This window comes from Eurosta solidaginis, chromosome 1 (genome assembly GCF_040869045.1).
Source record: "Eurosta solidaginis isolate ZX-2024a chromosome 1, ASM4086904v1, whole genome shotgun sequence".
NCBI classification, from domain to species: domain Eukaryota; kingdom Metazoa; phylum Arthropoda; class Insecta; order Diptera; family Tephritidae; genus Eurosta; species Eurosta solidaginis.
In genome coordinates this window covers 82428265-82455028 of record NC_090319.1, presented here as the reverse complement: position 1 = coordinate 82455028, position 26764 = coordinate 82428265, and the positions used below count along the sequence as shown (strand labels likewise).

Below are 26764 nucleotides of genomic sequence, written 5' to 3'. Positions count from 1 at the left end.
CTTGACTGATTCTAGCGACTCGACTTAATTTTAAAATACATTATATGATAATTCCCTCAGCATTATTATTTGTAGTTATATATTAGATCGTTTACTTCGAAGTTCGTACGTTGGAATGTGCAGTATGCGTAAACATGCAGTTATATATATAAATGAAAAATTATGAATGTTATATACTCAAGCTCTTCTCGAAATTGTTCATTTACTATTTATAAACACAATATCACAAAACTAAAAGAAAACTTAATGCGAAAGTAAGCTTAAAGGAGTATATAAAAATACACTTGTAATAAATATATAAATATATTAGCTAAATTAGAGTACTAACATAAGAAACCGCGGCTTAAATGTGGCAAATTTTAGTACAAAATACAGCCGTAATACATATTTTTCTTAAAATATATTATAAGAATTTGTGTTTTAAAAAACAGACCTTTTTTACTTAATTATTAAATTAGCACTTAAAATGCGCATATAAATAAATCACGTATCAAAAATAAAAGAAATGAATATGACTCGGGTAATTTACATTTTAAAAATTCTATCAACTTAAGAACTAAGCAGCAATTATCTTTAAGTTTTAACATAAAATTATTAATTAATCTCTTTATTTTAAATTGGTGTTCTGTTAGTTATTTCACAAATTTTGAGATTACTTCCTGTGCACTACATATCATTAAGCAAGAGACGTATTACTTAGTACTCGTGAAAGAATCGGATTGTACAACAATAAAGTATAAGTTAGTTTTGCGCTTCCCAAGGCAGTCGGTTCTATGTACCGGAGCGACTCGGGATTTTTCCCGACCAAGGACTGTCATTTCAGTGTGACCCCATTTAATTTGTTTCGTCCCTCCCACAAATTGTCATCCTCCCAGCAGCTCCTTGCAGCAGGACTGCTACATATTCTCTTACTCCGGGAAGGTATCGAACCCAATCCGGGTCCGTCTCCTTGCCAGAAAACAATCTTTATAGGACGGTCATACTCTGTTCAGTGTGTCTCGTGCAAGGGATGGTTGCATCGGACAGGTTGTTCTGGGCTTGATCCCAAAACCCGACGTCCACGTAACTTTTATAAATCTTTTGTGGCTCCTTGCTGCTCACGCCCAAGGGCGTCTCGTGGTCTACGCCTAAGCGTATCCCCACTACCTTCCAGCAGCTTCGCTGCTCAGCAAGCCACAACAAGTACCCGCTGCTGCTTGCGCCCCACGGCGCCAACAACTCAAACAGCTGATACCACTCATAACTACTACCTTCGTAGTAGAGCTGGTAGCAATGCTGAGCATCAGCCCCTGCCCCCGTCTTCTTCTCCCCCCCCCCTCTTTTCTGGCAGCAATCGTGCAGGTCAGGGAAACAGACTCTTAGTCCCTGCCTCCGTTTGCACCGTCTGCCAGCACAGAATATATAGGTTTGCGACATCCGCTAAATGCAGCTCCTGCCTTGGGTGGTGCCACTTTCCTAGATGTTCTGGTCTCCGCGACGGCAACCCCTCGACGGGTTTCATCGAGCCATGTTGCCAGGTCGCAACCCCAAATCATCCGGGTACCCCAATGCTTGCCCAAGGGCGCCCAGTCCCAAGGCCACAACAGCAATTGCGTCCTGGCCTTCCACAACCTAGGCGTAGTCACCCCTCACTTACCCCTAGAGTGGCGGCGCCACCCCTCATGCACTTCAGAATTCTGCAGTTCAACTGTAATGGACTAACTGGGTAGATTACGGAGATAGTCGATTTCATGAAGCGGCACAACATCCGCATTGCTGCGATTCAAGAGACTAAACTCACAGCAAGATCTGCATTGCAGACCTGCTCTGGTTATAATGTCCACAGGAAAGACCGCGAGAGCGGAAATGGAGGCGGCCTCGCGTTTATTATACACCACTCTGTGCAATATCATATATTTGATCCTGGCATCGACCGCAGTGACAATGTCTTAGAACGTCAAGGCCTATCTGTCCGGTCAGGCGATGCAAATCTAGAAATCATCAACATCTACATCCCTCCTGTCACCTGTTGCCCCAGTGGATACCGCCCTAATATCGAGGCCTTACTCACTGGCAACAATCGCATTATCTTAGGCGATTTCAATGCCCATCACGACCTATGGCATTCAAACTTGCGGGCGGACAGTAGGGCTGAGATGTTGGCGGATCAAATAGACGAAACGACGTTCTGCACAATAAACGGAGACGCCCCCACACGTATGGTAGGAAGCTGTCATAGCTCGCCAGATATCTCAATCGTGAGCGCAGAACTCGTAAACTGCGTCAACTGGCAGCCGATGGTAACATTGGCATCCGACCACCTGCCCATACTTATTTCGTTCGAGCGTACCGCCGACTTCATCGTCACCGAAAAACGCACTTTCATAAACTTCAAAAAAGGAAAGTGGGAAGAATATAAATCTGCAACAGACAGCATTGCTGCCCTCCCTATCCCGACTGATGCCCGCCAAGGGGAGCGTACCTTCCGTAAGGTCATTTAATCCGCCTCGGCACATTTCATTCCCGCCGGGAGAATTCCCGAAATCCGGCCCCACTTCCCGGCGGAGGCCGCGAGCTTAGCGAGGAAACGCGACCTTATAAGACAGCTTGATCCAGGCGACCCCCAAATAAGGGATATAAACCAACGCATCAGATTGCTTGTGGACGAACACAAGCGGGCGAAATGGGAAGAGAACCTAAGAGGTTGTAACCTCTCTACCGGTGTAGGTAAACTTTGGTCCACCGTAAAGTCCCTATCGAATCCGACTAAGCACAAAGACAAAGTTTCCATCGCCTTTGGCGATAAGGTGCTGTCGGATGCGAAAAAATGCGCGAGCGCTTTCTGCCGACAATATATAATGCATCCTATGGTCGACAAAGATAGACGGAGAGCCAATAGACACGCACATAAACACAAACTCAGCGCGTCACCAATTACCATCACCGCTAGAGAGGTTGAGGACGCCATTGGTCGCGCTAAACCATCCAAAGCAGTGTGCCCAGACGGCATAGCCATGCCGATGCTTAAAAACCTAGGGAAAGAGGGTTTCAAATATTTAGCGCATGTCTTCAACCTGTCTCTTTCCACCTTTGTCATACCCGAGAAATGGAAATGGCCAAGGTGGTCCCGCTACTAAAGCCTGGGAAACCAGCTAACGTAGGTGAGCCATATCGTCCGATATCTCTCCTATCGCCAGTGGCAAAGACGCTTGAAGCCATTTTGCTCCCTTATTTCCAAGCACATTTGCAGCTAGCCCCTCATTAGCATGGCTTCAGAAAACTCCATAGCACTACCTCCGCGCTAAATGTCATTAGCACCCAGATAAATTGCGGTTTGAATCAATATCCCCACCATAGAACAGTACTCGTAGCGTTAGACCTATCAAAAGCTTTTGATACGGTCAACCATGGCTCGTTACTGCAAGACCTGGAAGGGTCTACCCTTCCCCCATGTCTTAAAAGGTGGACCGCAAATTATCTGGGTGGTCGGCAGGCATCGGTGCAATTCAGAAACGAAACATCAAAACAAAGGAGAATTAAACAAGGGGTGCCACAGGGTGGTGTCCTATCCCCGCTTTTGTTTAATTTCTACATATCTAAGCTACCTTCACCACCGGAAGGAGTCACAATCGTTTCCTACGCCGATGACTGCACAATAATGGCCACAGGCCTAGGCCCAAAGATCGATGAGCTATGCAATAAAATAAACGGCTATCTCCCTGATCTCTCCAGTTTTTTCGCCTCGCGAAACCTGGCATTATCACCGACTAAATCTTCCGCGACCTTATTTACATCATGGACGCCCCAAATGTCGACCATATTGAACATCCACGTCGATGGCACTACGCTACCGACTGTCCTACACCCCAAAATCTTGGGTGTGACGTTTGATCAGGATCTACATTTTGGTGCGCACGCAACCGCAATTGTTCCAAGAATTCAGAGCCGTAATAAAATCCTCAAATCCCTTGCTGGCAGTACCTGGGGAAAAGATAAAGAAGCGCTCTTGACCACATACAAAGCAATTAGCCAGCCGATTACGTGCTACGCGTCACCCATATGGTCGCCAAGCCTAAAAACCACCCACTGGAAGAAACTACAGGCCTGCCAAAATACTGCTCTCAGAATCGCCACGGGCTGTCTTCTTATGTCCCCAGAACACCATCTGCATAATGAGGCGAGAATACTCCCCATCAGGGAGAGAAATGAGATGCTGATTAAACAGTTTCTGTTGAATACCCAGAAACCTGGGCATCCCAACAGACATCTGATTGACGAACCAGCACCGCCTAGGGGCCTAAGGAGTCATCTCCGTAAGCATTTTGAGGAAATACGGCACCTGAGAACCCAGCCGTATGAAGCGGAAAAACACAAGCAGGTCCTTGGTGAACTCCATAGACAGGCGTCGGACCTTTATGTCGGGAATTGCCCGGTGAATCCAGTACTTGAAGAAAAATATCCAGAACTCGCAGAAGAGGAACGCATACTCCCCAGGGAAACGCGTGTCACTCTTGCTCAACTTCGTTCTGGATACTGTAACAGGTTAAACTCTTACCTATCCAGAATCAACCCCGACATACAAAATGTATGCCCTGCTTGCAATGTGTCACCAACCATCTCTTTAATTGTAATGTGGAACCAACGCCTCTAACACCCCTTTCCTTATGGTCCACCCCTGTTGAAACGGCAAGTTTCCTTGGACTCCCGTTAGAGGATATTGATGACAATTTGTGATCGGTCGCGGCTATTAGGTGGGGCGAGCATTGCTACAACAACAACAACATAAGTTAGTTTTGCGAGTCATAACTAAAATAGCTTTGTGCACCATAATGACTCCTGGAAATTTAAATTTTTTAATGTGTATTTGATATCACAGCATACCCTGACTACCACAACAATAAACTGTTCCATTGGATGGCAGAGAATTCAAGAGCAGGTGACAATTCTCAGCAATCTCAAATTTTATAAATTTAGTTTGTTTTGCCTTTAAGCTAGCCTGACTATCACCAAATATCAATCTGAGCTCTCTTTTGCATTTTTGGGCTGTCCGTGTGGATAATGATATGGCTAAACTCTCAAATCCTAGCATTATTTCATCGCAAAACAGTACTATATATATTGTTTGTTAAAGTCAGATAATTTCGAGCATGCCGCTCTTCATTTTTGTCAAAAAAATTATAAGTATGATATTTACTAACAGCAGCAAATAGCCTTTGAAGTTAGGCGCAAAAATTAAGGTCTCTTGCACAATGAAAATAGCCACAGAATGCAACAAAAAAAAACTCGAAGACGTTAAAAAACATTTACATTATGCACATTAGCTCAAGTCTTGATACAATACCTTATACGTAAATACCTATAATCGTCCGTTAGCCAATGGTTCAATATTTCCTAGAATTTAACGATAGAACTTCACCTCGGCTTCTACACAGTCTTTCATCAATTCATCTAATTCCTCATCAACACTTTGATGTTCAGCCAAATAACTATTAAGCTCTTCAACACAAGCAGCCTCCAAAGCTTTCAAATCCTCAACAGCAGCCGGTTTACGTTGCTCATGTAATTTGTACAAGAGCGTATGTGTGCTATCTGGTTGCACTTTGGTAAGTGGTGAAATTTTCGGATTGGGTGCGAATACGAAAGGTTTAAATACTGATTCACAAGCATTAGGTGTTGCAGTAAACCAATGACATGAAATACCAGTTGTCAACACCGAAACACTTGCGGAACGCGCTGTTCCAGCTTCGGCAGCGGAACGTAAAGTTTCAAACATGCTGGTCAAACTATAGCTACCATCACCGTTGGGTGTTTCGCCGCTCCAATTTGCATCTTTTTCATTATCTGCACCAAAACAGCTTGCAAAATTTAATTCACCCTGTAAAATGAATAGATATTTCATTCATTGTTATAACTGAAAGTTTAGGTTTGTTAGGCGCTCGTTTCAAAGGATTGAAGCATTTGGACAAACAAAGCTTTTTCAACTTTAGCAAATTTTTCTAATGAAATAACATTTCTGAATGCCTTGGATGTGTTGGGCTTACATTGGCTATATAAGTGCCATATTTACTCGTCGTGTAAGGTTACATATGTCAATATACATCTGAATTAAGCGACTGTCGAGCAGCCGTGCTGCATTAAATGACTTGAGACCTAATCGCAACACAGTTCAGACGAAGATTTGCCTTGAACTTGGTCTTGCAAAGTTTTCGGTGCTTAACCCGACAGTACGCTGTTAAACTTTTTGGTTCCTTGTACCGCTCTTAGATTACCTCTATGACTCAGTATTTGCCATCATTTAATTCACCTCAGGGGAGCATACTTAACTTATACATATATTTATAGTTATATGTATTTTAGTTAAGTTAAAATTTATAGAATCTTACCTCGCCATCCCATAGACCTTGCGCTTTGAGTGCATCCTCCAAACCTTCACTGGATTTATCGATAGTCGTTCTAACGCTAAGTCCCTTACTTGTTATGCGGAGCGTACCATCATTAACACGTTGAGCAGCCCACAATTTGCCTCCACTACTAACCAACCATACTTCGCTCGGATCGCAGACCACAAAACTGAATTTTGCATCATCAGAAGAATGATTGGATATCAAAAAACCAATACGTTCTACAGCGCTAACAGCGTTGTTAGCTATAGCTAGCGTTAAACTACATTCAAGCAGTGAAAAGAAAATTTAAGAGCAGATATTATAATACGATATTAAGTATTACTTACCGTAAAATATCCGACGATGTTAACGCATCACTTTCGCCAGCAGGTTCTTGTGCCGTCCAAGATACACCCACACTTACATTACGGTCGTTGGCACCCACATCACCACCCCATGCACCCGGACGTGCCTTTTGCAATATAACACGCAAAATTTCACCATTTGCCTTAACCACATCAGCTCCTCCGTCAGGCTTAAAGGATACGAAGAGTAGATAAATGCCACGTCATAAATCCGTGGTTAAATAAACATGTAGATACCATAGGGATTACTCATCGTATCTTTCGGCAGTTACATACATACATACTACATAAAAGCAATAGACATATTGGTCTACTCACCTTCCCCTCCAGTGCAGTACTGGCATCATAAAAGTCCACCTCTTGAGCTTCCGTTACAGCATCTGCGTCCAAAGAATTACGCCCAAATATTATTGTGCCTTCTGTGGTATTTGGAGCTTGCACAACAAAGCAGTCACCAGTTGAAGACATTTCGATAGACAAAAAAGAAAACTGAATTCTTTAGGGAATGGGATAGCTAATGATTTTTACTTTGAATTGATTTTTCACAGGCACTGCTGTTTAAGCTACTGCAGATGTTCACGACGAATAGTTAGTGATTAACCTTAGCAGCAACTTCAAGCCAATCCAGTTTTAAAGACAAATATTTTAGCAAAAGAAATATCTTTTATTCCTTTTAGGATGTAAAGCTGCGCTTGAACTGCTCGCTAGACAAATTTTTCAGCGATGAGCAAGAGCCGGCCACAGATGGAAAGTGAGACCATAATTGCGTTGCCAACTATTGCCGAGAAAATGGAAACAAAACATAAACAATTAAATCTTTTTACCATTGTGAATTCATACCATTGTGTACCTATCCAAGTGTGTCGACTAAGCGATAAACGTCAAAACTACAAACAGCTTCGCTCACCTGATGAAAATCTCAGGTCTAGAGTTGCATTTTTGGTGCGTAAGAGTACTTCAAGCTGAGTTGCATTTGATAGTTTAATAAAACTTAGTAGTATTTACAGATGAAATAGTTGAATACCCTGCAAAAACGCTCCACGTCATTTTACTAGCCATTTTACGGTCATTGTGACTTTCTGCAGCGGTTATATTCATAGTCACGTTTGCATGGGCGTGATGAACTTTTGTGACCAAATTTTCCGTTTCGTTCCTATTAATGTGATCGTGCATTCCGCTCCCACTTATAGGATGTGAGCATAGCACTGTGCTGCTCACACACGTCACAATGCTCGTCAAATGGCGGTCATTTTTCCGTCATTTCACTCTACATTTTCGAGCCATTTAACAATCAATTTTACTGCGATTTTACCATTTATATAACCGCCATATAACGTGAATTTTACCTGCAGATTTACTTTACCTGGAGCAGCCATATGAATAAAATATAAACCAAAAAAATTGAATTTTCAATATTTATTATTTTCAATATTATTATATATGTACATGAAATTGGAACTTATATTAATCCAGTTCATATAAAACAGAAGAACTTTAATAATAAATAAACTCGCTTAATTGGTTTTTGTTTTCCAATCTCTTCTAAGCGAGCAAAAAAATAATATTAAGCTTTAGAAAAACTCCAATTATTTGAATAATCTACAACTTAAAGCTTAGTAGAAATTCAGATCAAGAATATTCAAAGGTGTCGTGGATCCGATTGCTGTCTTAATTGAAGAACTTAAAAATGTACGACTATTAATTGAGTCAGACTTATTATTGTTCTAAATCTAATCATTCAAGCAATAATTCTGCAACCGTTAGCAGGAGTATTGATTGGTTTCAAATCTAATTCCGACAGCAATCATATCACGACATCCCTTATTATATATGCACATGAAATTGTAACTTAAATTAATACAGTTCATATAAAGAAAAGTAAGTATTTTAATAATAAATAAACTCGCCTTATTGGTTTTTATTTTCCAATTGAAATCTTTTCCAAGCGAACAGAAAATAATTTTAAGCTTCAGAAAAAACTCCAATTATTTGAATCAATTTAAATCTACAACTTAAAGCTAATTAGAAATTCAGATTAGATTTACTCTTTTTTTCAGATCAAGAATATTCAAAGGTGTCGTGGAATCCGATTGCTGTCGTAATTGATGAACTTAAAAATATACGACTAGTAATTGAGTCAGACTTATTATTGTTCTAAATCTAATCATTCAAGCAATAATTCTGCAACCCATAGCAGGAGTATTGATTGGTTTCAAATCTAATTCCGACAGCAATCGTATCACATCCCTTATTATATATGTACGTGACATTGCAACTTAAATTAATACAATTGATATAAAGAAAAGTAAGTACTTTAATAATAACATAAACTCTCTTAATTGGTTTTTGTTTCCCAATTGAAATCTTTTCTAAGCGAGCAGAAAATAATTTTAAGCTTTAGAAAAAACTCCAATTATTTGAATAATCTACAACTTAAAGCTTAGTAGAAATTCAGATTAGGTTTACTCTTTTTTCAGAATCCGGTTGCTGCCGTAATTGATGAATTTAAAAATGTACGACTTGTAATTAAGTCAGACTTCTTATTGTTCTAAATCTAATTATTCAAGCAATAATTCTACAACCCTTAGCAGGAGTATTGATTGGTTTCAAATCTAATTCCGACAGCAATCGTATCACATCCCTTATTATATATGTACGTGATATTGCAACTTAAATTAATACTGTTGATATAAAGAAAAGTAAATACTTTAATAATAAATAAACTCTCTTAATTGGTTTTTGTTTTCCAATTGAAATCTTTTCCTGTGCAAGCACATCGCTAACCTGTGTTGGCAAAAGATATGATTATACTGTCTTCGATAGATAGTCGGACGAGCCGTTACTCGACGAAGTAGAGATGACCGTTGTTTCGGTGGCAGCTGTTACAACAGCAGTTTCTAACTTTACACCATCCGTACACTGTGATGAATGCTTCACTGCCTTTTCCAATTGCTTGGCGCCAGCAATTTTTGCTGTTTGTAAAGCTTTAGCTGTAATGCAAATATATAGATGGGTTAAAGTGGTTTTCGTATGTTATTCAACAACTCACCCTATACCATCATCACAGCCTCCTCATCGATTTTGAATATGTGTACTTTTTCAGTATTCAGACCCAGTTCGTTTGATGCAATATTTTCGATTTGATGAATATGTATACTATCCGTTAGGCAGACAATTAGGTGCGTTCGATTCATTCATATACTGTGTGTATTTGATATATTGTAACATTTGTAAACAGTTGGGTTTCTCTGCTGTCACCATCACCACTAGAGAGCTATTGAAGAAACGCTCGACCAAGATATGTTGCGATTTACGCGCATAGATTTTTTCCACCTTGTCACAGTTATTGATGGAGAAAATGCGAAAGCCATATTTACCATCCAATACGGAAATGGAACTGTGGAGGAAGAAACATTTTATAAAATTTAATAAAATCAATAAATGATAGTTGTGTTAAAATGGGGTAAAGTATCGTATGTTAAAGTATAGCGAAGTTTGAATAGGTCTCATTATTCATTCCTAGAAACATGTACGAAGGTACCTCGTAAGATATTAAAAATCCTCAACGCTTTTTTGCAATAACTTAAAAAAAAAATCATATTCATCATATTCATCAAATTTCTGTTTAACTTCTTCTACTTCTAACTATCAATAGCTACCTTTACCACCAGAAGGAGTCACTATTGCTTCTACACCTATGCTATTGTTTCCTATACCGATGAGCTTTGTAATAAAATAAACAGCTATCTCCCCAATCTCTCCAGTTTTGTCGCCTCGCGAAACCTGATATTGTAACCAACCAAATCATCGGTGATCTTATTTAAAACATGGCCGCGCCAAATGTCGACCATATGACATTACCCTACCGACTGTCTTACACCTTAAAATTTTGGGTGTGACTTTCATCAGGATCTACATTTTGGTGAGCACGCAGCCGCAAATGTTCCGAGAATTCAGAGTCGTACCAAAATCCTCAAATCCCTCGCTGGCAGTACCTGGGGAAAGGATAAAGAAACGCTCATGACTACACACAAAGCAATAAGCCAGCCGATTAAGTGCTATGCGTCACCCATATGGTCGCCAAGCCTAAAAATTACCCACTGGAAGAAGCTACAGGCCTGCCAAAATACTGCTCTCAGAATTGCCACGGGCTGTCTTCTTATGTCCCCAGAACACCATCTGCATAATGAGGCGAGAATACTCCCCATCAGGGAGAGAAACGAGATGCTGACCAAACAGTTCCTGTTGAATACCCAGAAACCTGAGCATCCCAACAGACATCTGATTGGTCAACCAGCACCGCCTAGGGGCCTAAGGAATCATCTCCGTAAGCATTTTGAGGAAATACGGCTCCTGAGAACCCAGCCGTATGAAGCGAAAAAACACAAGCAGGTCCTTGGTGAACTCCATAAACAAGCGTCGGACCTTTATGCTAGGAATTGCCCGGTGAATCCAGTACTCAAAGAAAAGTATCCAAACCTCGCGGAAGAGGAACGCATACTCCCAGAGAAAAGCGAGTCACTCTAGCTCAACTTCGTTCTGGATACTGTAAGAGGTTAAACTCTTACCTATCCAGAATCAACCCCGATATACAAAATGTATGCCCCGCTTGCAATGTGTCCCCACATGACACCAACTTTTCAAAGCTTATGTGTGATGATGCATCATCACCACCCAAATAACTATTAGACTGATCTTCGCAATTTTCCTCTAGTATAGTAGATGGTCTGAGAAGTCTCACCATTTTCAAAGGTGAAGTTTGTAAAGTGGTATCGCCCACTATTGTGGAGTCCCACATTTTAGATGGCGCTTCAATATCTTCTAGGAGTGTTACATCAATACTTTTTAAAGGAGTTTCATTATCTAATTGATGCTGCTCCTGTACGCATAAGTCATGCAATAGACGTTGCAGTGATTGTGCTTCTTCATCTATTTCTTGTAGTTCTAAGATTATATTATTAAATTTATACCACGCAATCTTATCAACTTTCAATATGTTGTATATTCACTTACCTTGTTTACAAGGGATTTTAATATAGTTTCCATCGGCGCTGCGCTTTTTAGCATCTTCTTTAACCATATCCTTGTTCTCGCTATGTATGTACTTAAATAGTGTGCTGTCAGGATCGGATGTTGTTTTATCACACATTTTTTCCAAACCCATACAACTTTCATCAGACGTACGTTGCTGTTGGCATTCGAATATAGTTTCGTCACAAGATGCCTTAGTTGAAAAATTATAAGGAATCCTCTTTATAGTGTTTGCATTGTTGGATTTATTTTCATCCTCCATTTCAAATATTTTGTTCATTCCATTTCCGCTAACAGCAACGTTACTTTCGTGTTGATCCACATTCGCTACACGAGGAGCGTGCTTCTAGCAAAGTTTGTAGATCCTCCTCTAAATCCAAGCTAAAGCGTTGGCAAGATACCGGCTCTTTAGCAGGCGTTGTAACCTTTCTAAATGTGTTCGTGAATCGAGAAAAAAATGTTGAAGATATTGTTTGTATTAATTTTTAATAATAGGTATATATTACCATGCTAAAGTGATTTATCTTTTTAAAAGTAAAGTAATAAAGTTCTACAAGCTAGTAGCTACTTTTTAGTCAAAGATCTGGAAAAATTTCAAATTCTTATATAGTAAGCCAATTTACTCTACAGTATTTAAAACATCCATCTCCATGCTCACTCGAATGGCTCATCATAAACAAGCATACAATTTTAATGATATATTTATAAGCATTTACCGTTGCATGACAAGTAATTTCTTGACTTTTGCACGCCAAGCTTTATTTGCTTGAAATTTTTCCAATCCAGACATTTGTATTCAGGAAAATTGAAAAAGAGCAACAAACATCCAAGTTATATTTTGTTGAACCACAGCAGACAAGGCGCGGTAATCTTCCAGGGTTTTCGTTACGAAATATCTTTTCCAGATAAGCTTATACCACTTGAGCACGCTACGTTGTGTTATTATTTTATCCAATAGTTTCTTAATGGTTGCCCCATCATTTGAAATTGTGGCCTTACCACTGGAATCAACAATATGCTTGTCCATGTTACGTGAACCCAATGTAGTGCGTACAGCGTCCACAATTGAATGCGAGGTATTGATGTTGGATATGATGAATATTTTTTACATAAAAACTCATGTACCCAATACAAGTTCAGGCATACCGCCGATAACACACCTTTTAAACGACGTTGTGTGTCCAAATCACTTAGCGGTTTTTCTTCTATGATTTGTAGCAATTCTTCAACAAACGTTGGATCATGTATGGGATGCGACCAAAGTGGACCGCCCATCTATATTTGGGAATATAAGAAACAATTTGGTGTGAACAATTGGTGCCAGTTAACCCTCTGAAAAAGCGACTGACGCGCCTTTTTGAACGGACATAACCGTTTAAACGGTTAAGCACCAATTAAGTAAGAAGGAAATAATTTGATTTATTCGAGTTTAAATACTTAAGTGGGATAGTTGAAACTTACATGATGTTTATCACCGCAATGCGCACAATTTGTATTAACATTTTGTCCAGTTGGTATACCGAATTATACTTCCGCATTGCCTTTATCTGAGATCTTGCTTTTACAATACCCATAGGCTCTAGCGTATGGGTATCACAACCAGTGCATTGATATACCATTCATTGTTTGCTGTGTTCATAATATAAAGATATGGTAAGTAATTGGATTGTGGTAAAAGACCAAAATGCTGTATACCAACCTCATGCTATATTTACACTTCGCTTGACTACTATGCATACGCACAAATACGCGTATATAAAAATTTGCAGAAATGCTCAAAAGTAGCTCAATATATTTTCCATAACGATTAGAGTGCGTTTCAATGCAATGCAATAGTATACGCAATCCCATCTCATGGCAGCATTTCATACGCAAAGGCACAGAACTATATTTGGCATTGCAGGCTTCAGGCGTGTTGCCTCCAGCACAGCCATATCATTCGCAGTTACAAGTAATGAACCCCAACTCGTCAGTGATTGTATAGCGCCATCCAGAAAGCGATTCGGACAACCATAAGGATTTAGGTCTATAACATCGAAACGCTTCTCATATGAAGTTGAAAGGTACATGAGAGTCCTATTGCGAATTTTATTATTGATTATTACAGTTAAATCACTGGCTATTGATTCGTATATCAAACCTACATTGCATCCCCTTCGCTTGGCACAATTAAATGTTCCACTCCATTGTGTCGCATATTTACGCTAATGGAATCTACTGCCACCTTAGATAGATCATTTGGAACAATTTCACGCACGCCTGCTACTTCTTTTGCATAACTAATGCTACGTAAACCTGTTGCAGCAAGCGTTTCCAATATTCGCAGTCCATCGTCGTATTTTACACCACCAGCCGTGTTTCTTGTCATTAGCATTGCTTGCTTTCCTTTGTATTTTGTGGATTTTTATGCGCCGCCGCTTCCCGCTCTCTTATCAACCGCTTTGAGTATACATTAAGTACTGAAATACTTAAATCACGATTAAATTCTTGTACTGGATTGTAGAATACGGCCCCGCCGGCAATAATTTCTGTAGTGCTTTCTTTGATCACACGTTCGGGTGCTTTGTCGTTCGTAGCGATCTGTTAATTCATAAAATTTAGGGCGATTTTGTTAATAACGCGAAACATATATTTACCTTATTTTCAGATATTTCCTCAACTTCCATTTTGGCTTTAAACTGCTGTGCATCCAAGTTTTTGTTATCAGCTGTTCGGTGGTAGCATACACTGGCTGCTGCTTTTGTTGAACAGTGAATCGTGGAAACTGTTTCAACAGAGGAAATATTTAAGCATTAAAGATGCACAACACTGTTTTTTTTATAAATCAACGATGATAGCCAGCCATGGGAGGTTGTTGCTGCTGCTATCGTGGCCTTGCATTACCCGGTTGCTGTTGTGGTATATACCTTGGTATAACTGGATGTGGCGTCATTGCCCCACCTGGTCCAGTTGATGCGGACCACGAACAACAACCACCACGACCTACACTGTTTGGGTTCACTTTGCTGCTGCAAACACACCTCCGTCACAATAATTAATGGAGACCATGGAGGGGTATCTCAACAAGAGAGGCTATTTTATTGCACACATAGCCGTTTTTTACACCGAATTTTCTAATCTTTTTTTTTTTCAATTTTGGATAATAAATCTTAATGGTAACAAGAATTTTTTTCTTGTATGTATATGGAAATCAAAATTTACTATTCTGCATTAGAATTGCTCACGATTATTTATACTATGCAATTACATATTTCACTTTTTTTCTTTATAAACATGCACACATTGATATGAGTTTTTTTTGCTTTAGTAGACCAAAAAATATTAAAGAATGCGTATATTAATTTCTGCAAAATGTAAATCACACAAATTGAAAAAATTGTCCACTTTTCTGTAGAATTAGAAATGGCGTAAAAATGACGTATTTTGTTATCCCTATGAAAATAATAGGTGCGAGAGAGCAGGATACATTGTGGGAAAGCAAAATTTGTCAGCATGCTATTTCATTTGCACAATTTTTCATTCCAAATCGTCACCCCTGTCAAAAATTCGTGTGGCTGTGTGCGTTTTTGGTCACACGATTTTTGCAGGGTATATTTCCGCGGAAAAAAGATTACTAGAAGATTTGTAGCCTTCAACAATGCGGAAACAGACGGAAAGCAAAATTTATTTAGAGTGAAAATATAAAGCGCTACATGTGTAACATGGAAAATTTTCACTTCTAAGGCTGTTTACACAAATGCATAAGGGCAAAATTATATAAACGCTTTGGTCGCTTCAAAGCAAAGATAACGTACGGCGTTTCATTGTTTTTCTTCTCATATATTTATTGTCGAGGGAGCCAATAAGGTTTCAGTACTGGTGTGTGTGAACTATATTTAAAAAAACTAACGAAATACAAGAAAAATACAACGTAGTTCATTCAAAACAACCAAGCCAGTTTGTATTTCGATAGGGTTTTTTGACATTAGGCCGTGTTTTTTTTATTTTTTCTGACAAAAGAAAATTTTGTTTTTAGTTTCAAAATTTTTAGCATAAAAACAAAACTAAATTCAAAGTGTAAAATGTGTGTGCAAATGAGTTTTCAATAAGTGTGCATTTTTCAGTCTCTCATAGTTAAGGAATTGACCTCCAGATTCTTGTGTTACACAAATATAGTGAACTTGGGTACAGAGATTCTAATTAAAAAGTTTTTCACAATAATTTGAAAAACTCTACATTTCCTCTGCTTTTTACACTTAAAGGAGTAACCCTCCGTAATGAATTAAACTTTTAATGAAAATCAATACCTCTCAACTGAACACTTTTCGCCATGATATAAAAATGCTGTGCAACAGGAGCAACACTTTTGTGACTACATAAACCCTGTTTCAATCTTTTATGTCTAGCACAGCACCCTAATTGACCGTTTTCAACCGAGACAACAATGGCAACCCAGATTTTCCCGTTATGCTCACTTAAGCGAGTGCATGTCAGAAAGAAGTCAACACACTTGTTCTTGTACACTATGATTCATACAAGTGAAAAATCTTTTGCTGTCTTTCGGCGTTATTATATATAACGCAAAGCGACGCAAGGAGTCACTTTCACCCAAGTGAAACCAAATTCGTATCATATAAGAGCATTTATTCACTTCAGTGACTCTCGGTGAATGCAGGTGGTTGTCTTACGTTTTTTCGTATTATATAGCGACGTCAAAACATTCACTTGCTTCTGGGACGCGTTTGCTTTATTCACTTCGCTTTTTTATGGTCGTGTGGCGGTTTACTAACTAGCCTTTTTACAATAGTCAATGAGAGTCATTTTACTTCGCGACACGATTCACATGTCATTCAATGATAAATGTCAAAATGAGTTTTATACTCTTTCTTACTTTGTTCTTTGTTCGAGCGGCCGTGACAAGCGCACGCATTCATGATAAATTTGTAAAAACTAAATCGCAAACACTGTGGTTCATCCGCGAATAAAATCAAGAAATATTTATATAAAGTTATACAGTGTGTTTCCTTGATTCGGCAGCGATAAAGCGTTTCATTAGAAACCATCATTTGTTGGAATAATTCTGCCGACAAAGAAGCCCACATTGGTGACCCCGACATATAACAAATACAATACAGTGAACAAGGTGCAAATACATATTCGCATTGCCCTCATCGTTTATCGACTCGGGAATGGAATAAACTTACCAAAAACATTAAAGCATCGATATTTTCACAAAACCAAAAGTGAATTTAATCAGAAAAGTGCAATCAAAATCGTCTTTTTTGCAAAAGTCAAAAAATTAAAAACGCACAAATTTCACCAGCTGATTCACACATTACGTCACTTGTGCGCAACAAAATTAAATTGTTTGCAACACAAAAACATTATTATCCAAAAAATTGATTTGGGAAACGTGCCCAACAGAAGCCGAAGTGGAAGATAACCAGTATCTTGACGATTTCAACCAGAGCTTTCGGATGATATTCAAGATGGACGAATCGAACAATTCAAATGAACAATCAGCATCAAACGTAAGTACCGCTAGCAATTTTCCTTTACCTGAAATTAGTAGAATTACAATAAGGGCACCGACGTTCGTAAAAAATGAACCGGATTTATTTTTTATTCAAATGGAAGCTCAATTTACCAACGGTGGAATCACTAGAGATAACGCTAAATACAATCATGTCATTGCTGCACTCGATCCTCAATATTTGTCAATGGTTTCTGATTTGATTCGTAATCCGCCGGACGACGGCACAAAATATGAAACATTAAAAGCGCGTTTAATTAATGAATATACAGCATCTGATCAAAAGAAATTAAAAGTTTTGTTAACAGAAATCGAACTCGGTGATGACAAACCATCGCATTTATTGCGTAAAATGCGTGATTTAGCACGAAGTTCTATGAGTGATGAAGCATTAAATTCACTTTGGATCGATCGCCTGCCCGAAAATGTGAGAGCGGTTGTAGCCATTTCTAACGATAATTTGAACACATGCGCCACTCTGGCCGATAAAGTAGTGGAATTAACTTCTTCGAAACAAATCTCCGAAATCAAAACGGAAATAAACCCTTCTTTGTCACAATTAAAAGCACAAATTGATGAACTCACAAAATCGTTTAATGACTTTAGGGCAAGTCGAAGTAAAAGTCCCAACCGAAACAACAACAGTAACAGACGTTCTCGATCTAAATCAAATAGAAAACATCCATATTGCCGTTATCATTACAAATTCGGGGCACTTGCTCGCAAATGTGAACAACCTTGCCGGTTCAAAAAACCTGAAGGCAGTTCAAACGATAATTCGGAAAACTAAAAACCACTTCGCCACCGACGGTACACGAAGTGGAATCAAATCTCACTCGCCGTCTCTTCGTCACTGATCAATCAAATCATCGTAAATTTTTAGTCGACACTGGCGCAGACTTATCAATTTTGCCAAAAAATTTATTCAATAAATTAAATAAACCAAATTCCTATAAACTTTTCGCCGCAAACGGCACACCCATAGAAACTTTCGGTAGCATTACTTGCAATGTCAATTTAGGACTAAGACGTGATTTCATTTGGACATTTTTGATAGCAAATGTGTCCAAACCCATTCTTGGCGCTGATTTTCTTGATGAATACGGATTGCTGGTTGATATAAAAAATAAACAATTGATCGATGTTCATACAAATTTACGAACTAAATGCAATTCTCATCTTACACATTATCAAAGACTCTCTTCGGTTCATTGCAAATCTGATTTCAGCGAAATAATAAATGAATTTGTAGATCTCACTCTGCCTCCAACCTTCAATAAACGTGATAATTTGAAACCTAGTACGGTAAAACATCAAATTATTACAACGGGTCGTCCCACTTTTTCACGAGCACGTCGTTTAAACCCTGAAAAACTTAAACTAGCTAAAGTTGAGTTCGAAGCAATGCTAAAAGCGGGAATTTGTCAACCAAGTAAAAGTCCTTGGGCAAGCCCATTGCACATAGTACCCAAAAAAGGCGGCACATGGCGTTTTTGCGGTGATTATCGTGCTTTAAATGCCGTTACAATTCCTGATCGATATCCCTTACCTCACATCCAAGATGTAACACACATATTTGCAAACAAACAAATTTTTTCAAAAATCGATCTCGTTAGCGCATACAATCAAATCCCAATAGCAGAAGAAGACAAAGAGAAAACTGCAATCATTACACCCTTCGGCTTATTTGAATTCAATGTGATGACTTTTGGTCTCAGAAACGCATCTCAAACTTTTCAACGTTTCATGAACAGTATTTTTCACGATCTTGATTTCGTCGTTGTCTACATCGATGACATTTGCATAGCTTCAAATGACATGAGCGAACATCGAAAACATTTGAAAATTGTCTTACGACGTCTTAAAGAAAAAAACATTAAAATCAACCTTGCCAAATGCGAATTTGGACAACAAAAAATCACTTTTCTCAGTCACATCGTCACAAAAGATGGCATTTTACCAAAAACTGAAAAAGTTGATGTCATTAAAAATTTCAAAAAACCTGAAAAAGCACACGAACTCCGTAGTTTTTTGGCAATCCTTAACTCATATCGTCGCTTTCTACCGAATGCTGCTCAAATCCAAGGCAAACTTCAGCTGCTAATAAAAGGCAACAAAAAAAAAGATAATTCGCAAATTGCTTGGAACGACGATGCATCTTTAGCATTTGAAAAATGTAAAGCTGATATCGCCAACGCTGTCCTGTTAGCTCACCCAATTCCCAATACAACTTTGGCATTACACGTGGATGCTAGTAATCACGCAATAGGGGCAGCCCTTCACCAAATCAACAATGGTCAACTTCAACCATTAAGTTTCTATTCCAAACGATTAACCGATACCCAAAATGGTCAATTCACAACGGACATTCGTCACATTTCCGGCAAAGATAACGTTGTTGCAGACTTATTGTCGCGCATTGAAGAAATCAAAGTTAACGATATCAGCTTAGAACTTCTAGCAAATTCTCAAATAAACGACAACGAACTAAATGACATTCTGGAAGGAAAAATCCCATGTTCTTTAAATTTGAACAAAATTTATCTTCCTGGTTCTAATCTGCACGTTTATTGCGACACATCTTCTAAGCAAATCAGACCCTTTATCGTCGGTAACATGCGAAAGAGAATTTTCAATCTGGTGCACAACATCTCGCATCCTGGTAAAAGGGCTTCTGTCAATTTATTAACCGAACGTTATGTATGGCCAAACATCAAATCGGATGTCTCTAAATGGTCAAGTGAATGTGTTAATTGCCAAAAAAGCAAAGTTCACAAACATAACAAAACTGCTTTAGCTAATTTCAATGCACCTGACGGTCGTTTCAAACACATAAATATTGATATCATTGGACCTTTGCCGTTATCCAAGGGATTCCGTTATTGCTTAACATGCATTGATCGTTTCTCACGCTGGCCAGTTACAATCCCCATCGAAAACATGACAGCTGAAACGGTAGCCAATGCACTCATTCGTGGATGGATTTCACACTATGGCGTACCATTATATGTCACAACCGATCAAGGTCGACAATTCGAATCGAATGTATTCAAAGAATTGAATCGTCTTCTTGGTTGTAAACACATCCGTACCACTCCCTATCATCCACAAGCCAACGGCTTGATTGAACGTTTCCATAGAACTCTGAAGGCATCAATCATGTGTCATCAAAACGAAACTTGGTATGACGTGTTACCTTTAATCATGCTCGCATTAAGAACGACAATTAAAAATGATTTACAAGCTTGTCCAGCTGAATTGTTATACGGCACAACTTTAAGATTGCCGGGCGATTTTCTCGATGACAAAACTACTGATCTCTCGACAGATTTTGTTAAAAATCTAAAAAACGTCATGAACCAAATCAAAACCATTGTCACTTCGAATCACTCTGTGAACCATTGTTTCATTCAAAAAGAACTTTCGAATTGCACACATGTATTCCTACGTGATGATTCCGTTAGAGCACCATTTAAACAGCCATATGATGGCCCATTTGAAGTTGTTAAACGAAAAGAAAAAAATTTCGACATTCGGGTAAATGGAAGATTGGTAACGGTATCATGTGACCGTTTAAAAGCAGCTGTATCATATAAGGATAATAATGAAACGAATACCAAAAATTTTATTGTAAAAAATAATGTTAAAGAAAACAATGAACCTCTTAGTCAAAAATTTGAACATGCCAAAAAATCCAATAACGTTAACTGTGTACCCACAGAAGTTAGAACACGATCAGGAAGACTGATTAGAAAACCCAATCGTTTTGTAACTTTTTCAACGTGATCGGTGGATCACTGGTGGGGGAGTATGTGGCGGTTTACTAACTAGCCTTTTTACAATAGTCAATGAGAGTCATTTTACTTCGCGACACGATTCACATGTCATTCAATGATAAATGTCAAAATGAGTTTTATACTCTTTCTTACTTTGTTCTTTGTTCGAGCGGCCGTGACAAGCGCACGCATTCATGATAAATTTGTAAAAACTGAATCGCAAACACTGTGGTTCATCCGCGAATAAAATCAAGAAATATTTATATAAAGTTATACAGTGTGTTTCCTTGATTCGGCAGCGATAAAGCGTTTCATTAGAAACCATCATTTGTTGGAATAATTCTGCCGACAAAGAAGCCCACAGTCGTTTTTTATCATTTTTGAGTAAAATTGAAGAATCTTAACATTTCGTGAGAAAAATTATTCAAATATTCCATAGACAACCGATAAAGGTTATATGCAGAGCTTCGTTCAATGTGGATGCATATTTCGTAAAATTTTACAGGAATAAAAAAACCTATAAAAATTATAGCCAGGGACCCAAACTGGTATTCCTTTTGTAATAAAAGTCCTTCAGAAAAATTTATTGGTGGTATGGCCTAGAAGGTTCAATGTGGTCATATTAAATCATTTCCGAGATGGTCGAGCTTGTACTTAATGGTGCTTGTTACCGGAACATACCGGATATATATCCGGTAAAGGACCATCAACATCAATAACACTCCCCCGAAACCTTCGGCGAGTTTCTTTATCGCTACAACAATAACAACAATGAAATGAAATGCTAACCAAACTGCTTCTGTTGAATACCCAGAAACCTGGGCATCCCAACAGACATCTGATTGATGAGGCTCCACCGCCCAGGGACTTAAGGGGTAATCTCCGTAAACGTTACGATACCTGAGAAGACACCCGTATGAAGCAAAAAAGCACAAACAGATATTCAGTGATATCCACAAATAAGCGTCGGACCTCTAAGCCAGGAATTGCCCGACAAATCCGGTACTCAAAGAAAAATTCCCAGAACTAGCAGAGGGGGAACTCCCTTTCCCTAGGGAAATGCGCGTCACTCTAGCTAAACTTCGGCCTGGGTACTGTAACTGGTTAAACTACCTATCCAGAATCAACTCCGACATACAACTTGAAAGAACATTGAAGGAATTTTTAAAATAAAATTCGAACACAAAATATTGAAAAAAAATTAGAAATTTGGTAATACTCTAGAACAGGGGTCGACTACTAATACGCGTCTAAAAATATCGAGAGAGAGAGCTCCGGCTCACGCTCAATTCTCACGGGAATGCTCTGGATCATGGAGAGACTTGAGAAGCAGGTGTCGTGAAATTTTCGCACACGTGAAATGTGATAGGCAGATGTTGCCGCTGTTTTCATTTAACTCATACGGCGAAAGGCTAAGCAGCGACATCTATTTTTAAAAAAGTACGTTTATTAAAGGCCGCGTTGCCAACCTAAACAGAATTAATTAACAAATTATCTGGCTCACAAATCAGACTTCTACCTGGATTTATCTGGCTCAGGATTTTGCCACCGGATGATAGCTTTTCTATTCCTGCATTGCCATACCTAAATGTCAAATAATTGTTGACAGAGAGAACTGTTGGATTTGAATTACTTCACGTCTTTGTTATTCAACAGCGCCGCCTAAAGGCATATACACATTGCAATTTCTTTTCATTGTAAACCTACTGTCATTGTTTACTATGCCTACTGTTCTCATTATACCACACAAGTGTAACAACACGTTTTTCTTTTTTCTCATTAAATTATATTAAAACTATTTTATTGTTTTACTATAACCACTGAAATCCAATAGGTTATGGTCCCAGTGGCTGTAGTTATCGACTAAAATTGAAGAACACTTGAAAGTTGGAAAATCTAAGTAATTCTACTGAATAAGCAATATTCATCGTAGTGAAGATTGGTTCGTGCTTGGTATATGAATATATATGTATATACATATATGGGTGTATGAAAGCGCAACACGCGGGTTAAAATAAAAAAGAAAAATTCGAGAACATTCTTGCACCAGATAAGTTATAAATTTTTTAATAGAAATTGTCAAATACATAGTCGTGTCGCCGTACCGTAGTATTTGCTTATTGTTTACTACACAAAAACCTGACAATGGTGTAGACGTCACTCATCACAAATTAAATGGTATGAATTACAAGTTGTGGAAATTCCAAATTGATGCTGTGATGAAATCCAGAGGCCTGATGGACGTCATTGCCGGCAATGTTCCTGGTAAAACTGCAAGTGCCACTGAGAAAAGCTAATACGACAGAAATGATGGCAAAGCAATGACGATTTTATTTTCATCGGTGGACAATGAACAAGCGAATAACATTCTTATGTGTAAGATTGCGAAAGAGATTGCAGAAAAGTTGTCCAATTTGCATGAGAAACGTAGCAAGCTGCGCATTATGAATTTGTATGGGGAATATTTTTCGTTGAAAATGACTGATGGCGAATCAGTTGGGGCGTATGTGTCAAAGGTGAGTAGAATGGCACATGAAATCGAAGACCAAGGTGAAAAACTATCTGAGAACATTAAAATGGTGCGGATCATTAGTAGTTTGACGCTGAAAAATTTTGTAATTTCAAGACAGTTTGGTACAACATAAGAGAAGCAAGAACGTTGGATAGTTTGATGGCTCGTTTGCAGCTGGAGGAGGATCAAATGAACAAAGTGGATGATACACCATCAGATGTAGCTTTCAGTGCGAAATTCAAATCAAAACAACAGCGGACTAACAAAAAAACGTCAACATCGATTGATGAGCTGAAAAAGCAAACAAAGTGTAACAAATGTTATGAAATTGGACATTGGAAGCGCGAATGTCCGAAGCGCGGTGAAATGTTTGCCGAACGCAAAAAGGCTGGCAGTGATGTTGCATTTTGTGGCAAAGTCGGTGATGAGTTCACTACGAATTTTGAGAATATTTGGATTGCTGATTCAGGTGCAACAGAGCACATGACAGGTCGCATTGAATGGTTTACAGATTATAAGAAGTATGAAGTTGAGAGATATTTGTACAAATAGTAAGTAGTGATCGTTTATTCATTCGTGGCACGGGAACAAGCTTAGCAAAGGTTAAAGGCAAATGGCTACAGATGCAGCTTAGGAATGTGCAGCATATTCCTGAACTGAAGCAGAATTTGTTTTCAACGGCATCCGCCACGTCAAAGGGATTGCAAATGGTGATTTCTTATGATGGTTGCAAACTGACGGATATTGATGGTGAAATATATGCTGTGGGTGTGAGAGATGACAGTAAGCAATTGAGAATGGTATTTAAACAGAGAATTATTGAACGAGCGTGCGCACCGTCACGCTTGAGCAGTTGCATCGGCTTGGGTGTCAAATTGTCGATTGAAACTAAGTTTTTCTGCGAAGACTGCCATCTTGGTAAAATGCAACGTGTTTCACATAAATCAGCGCAAACCCGAGTGGCCGCGAAATGCGAATATTTGCATGTCGATCTGTGTGGCCGATGGAAGAAGTAGGTATTGGGGGAATGTCTTACTTTCTTCTGGTTAAAGATGAGGCAACGAGTTTTAAATATGTGTTCAATCTGGCTAATAAATATGAGCTGTATGAAAAACTTAAGGCTTTGTTGTCACTTGTTCGCAGCACAACAGGTAATTCTGTGAAACACATTCCTTTTGATAATGGCTTTGAGTTTGTCAATAAGGAATGTATGCGAATGCTGGGGTGATTGTTGAACGGATTGCACCGTACACACCGGAGCAAAATGGGCGTGTAATGCGTGAAAATCGAACTGTGGTAGAGTGCGCTCGCACAATGCTGCTAGCCAGTGGTTTGCAAAAGCTATTATGGCCAGAAGCGGTACAAATGGCTGTGTACATTCTTAATCGATCGTCAAAAAAAGTGTCTTAATTCAATTAATTAATATTATAACGAATCTACTGCAATTCCCCTTATTTGCAATCTTCTGCTAACGTTCGTATCGCTAAACTGTTGAATAAATAACTCCAATATTGAATAATGGAAAAATGGCCTTTATTAAAGTACTTCACAATAACACTTATACTTTGCAACTAGCTTGCTTAATAACCAAACTGACTGATAACTTAAATGAAACTGATCCATTGCCCGACAGATAGCGTGTTTAACTGAAACTGCTCATAGCGCCTCTATCGCTGATGCTTTTATACTCTATGCTTTCCTCGTGGCATCTTCTAGGCGCTTCCAGAATTTACTTAGTTCTAAATTTCTCAGCTACAACTACAGATGTATATTTCTTATAGCTTCTCTCATACCCCATGCGCTTGTATGTGTGAGCGACACTTCAACAATCACAATTGCATACCTTTAGGAGCATTTCAGATAAGATATCTGCATGTGCTTGTGCGTTGCTCTCAGCTGCGTGTACCTACATATGTGTAGACATAATGATTGATTCGTTTCTGTAGATACATAATGATTGATCTATGGATGTGCATGCAAGGCGCTGCTTAGCATCGGCTTAGAGATGGCAGCACCCCTTAGTTTTGCTAATATTCGTAACACTGCCCTCCACCTAAGTCTGATCGTCCCGATCAGACAAATCTCTCGATCTAAACGCTGCTAGCATCTCCAAATAAACCACTCTTCTATTTCGTGGTTTCTCAATTGTTTGTATGCGGTAGATGACATCACTGTTCCTCTTCACAACTCTGTACGGGTTTTCCCAGCTGCACCGATATTTGGATGGAACACCTTTCCGCCGGTGAGGATTGTGTAGCAGTACCAAATCTCCCTCCAAGAAACCTTCCGAATTAAAGTTCTTGCCATACCTGTGTTTCATCTTACTTCTCATTACCCTGGGCCGTTCCTTCATACTCTGTTGCTTGGTCAATGAAGAACTACTTCGCAGAGCTTGATCTTGACGGATTGACTTTGCATCATCAGTATCGTCTTGAAGTTTCACAACAGTAGTGCGCGCTGGCTTGAAACCACCCTTGCATTCGTTCTGGAAAATTCTTTCACTCGTTTTAGTGCGTCCATTAGGGTTTGTCAATGCTCTCGAAGGTACCTTTGATTTCGCTTTATTTAGCCCATTCGGTGCATCAACCTTTGCTCGATCTACTTTCCTTGACTTTAGTGGTCTCTGTCGAATCTCCTCCACCAGCACTCGCTTACTGCTGAACCCTTTTTCCAAACTGAAGTTAAGTGGCACATCTTGGTTCTCATAACGCATCACCCTTCTCTGCATATCGATCTTGATGTCATGGTCAACCAAGAAATCCACTCCCAATATAACTTCATAAACAATCTCCGCCACAACGAATTTGTGTAAAACCATGACCTTCCCAATTGAGATTTCACAGATCACTTCTCCCCGGACTTGGTTATACTCGCCAGTGACCGTACGCAACCTTGCTCCAGGTAATGACTTTATTCTCCTGTAGACCAAATCAGATCGAATCAACGAAAGAGATGCGTCCGTATCTACAGTCAGTACACGTTCTTTACCATCCACATTCCCTCTGACCATAAGACTGCTCGATTTTCTACCAATTTGCAACACAGGTATCACAGGACATTCAATAGCTGGAGCTAGCTCTCAATTTTTACATCTGTCACGCTGTTGCTCATCTCCTCCCGTTTTGCGTTTACGGCCACCCAAGTTGGAACTACCAGGACCAAGATCGCAATGACGTGCAATGTGACCGGGCTTCCCGCATTTGAAG

General features: G+C 39.1%; 2 protein-coding genes across 8 annotated transcripts; both read right to left on the bottom strand.

Moving 5' to 3' along the window:
• Positions 1-4537: 4537 nt before the first annotated feature.
• Positions 4538-7478, bottom strand: LOC137236369 (secernin-1). The gene is made up of 4 exons (XM_067758869.1): positions 7046-7478; positions 6710-6897; positions 6363-6642; positions 4538-5854 (listed from the first exon to the last, which is right to left on the bottom strand). Exons 1-4 carry the CDS (start codon positions 7193-7195, stop codon positions 5378-5380), a joined length of 1095 nt encoding a protein of 364 aa, XP_067614970.1. The 5' UTR covers positions 7196-7478; the 3' UTR covers positions 4538-5377.
• A 650-nt stretch (positions 7479-8128) lies between these two features.
• Positions 8129-16649, bottom strand: LOC137236313 (tRNA (guanine(26)-N(2))-dimethyltransferase-like). Of its 7 annotated transcripts, none has more exons than XM_067758850.1 (9): positions 16426-16649; positions 14395-14522; positions 13903-14338; positions 13458-13834; positions 12475-13387; positions 11741-12187; positions 11469-11671; positions 9777-10124; positions 8129-9717 (listed from the first exon to the last, which is right to left on the bottom strand). In XM_067758850.1, the coding sequence occupies exons 6-8, from the start codon at positions 12036-12038 to the stop codon at positions 10101-10103; spliced, it is 525 nt and encodes a 174-aa protein (XP_067614951.1). In that variant the 5' UTR covers positions 12039-12187; positions 12475-13387; positions 13458-13834; positions 13903-14338; positions 14395-14522; positions 16426-16649; the 3' UTR covers positions 8129-9717; positions 9777-10100. The 7 variants fall into 7 exon arrangements, with proteins under 7 accessions (XP_067614951.1, XP_067614956.1, XP_067614957.1 ...); XM_067758855.1 differs by lacking the exon at positions 16426-16649 and adding an exon at positions 16045-16103; XM_067758856.1 differs by lacking the exon at positions 16426-16649 and adding an exon at positions 15553-15571.
• Positions 16650-26764: the final 10115 nt, after the last annotated feature.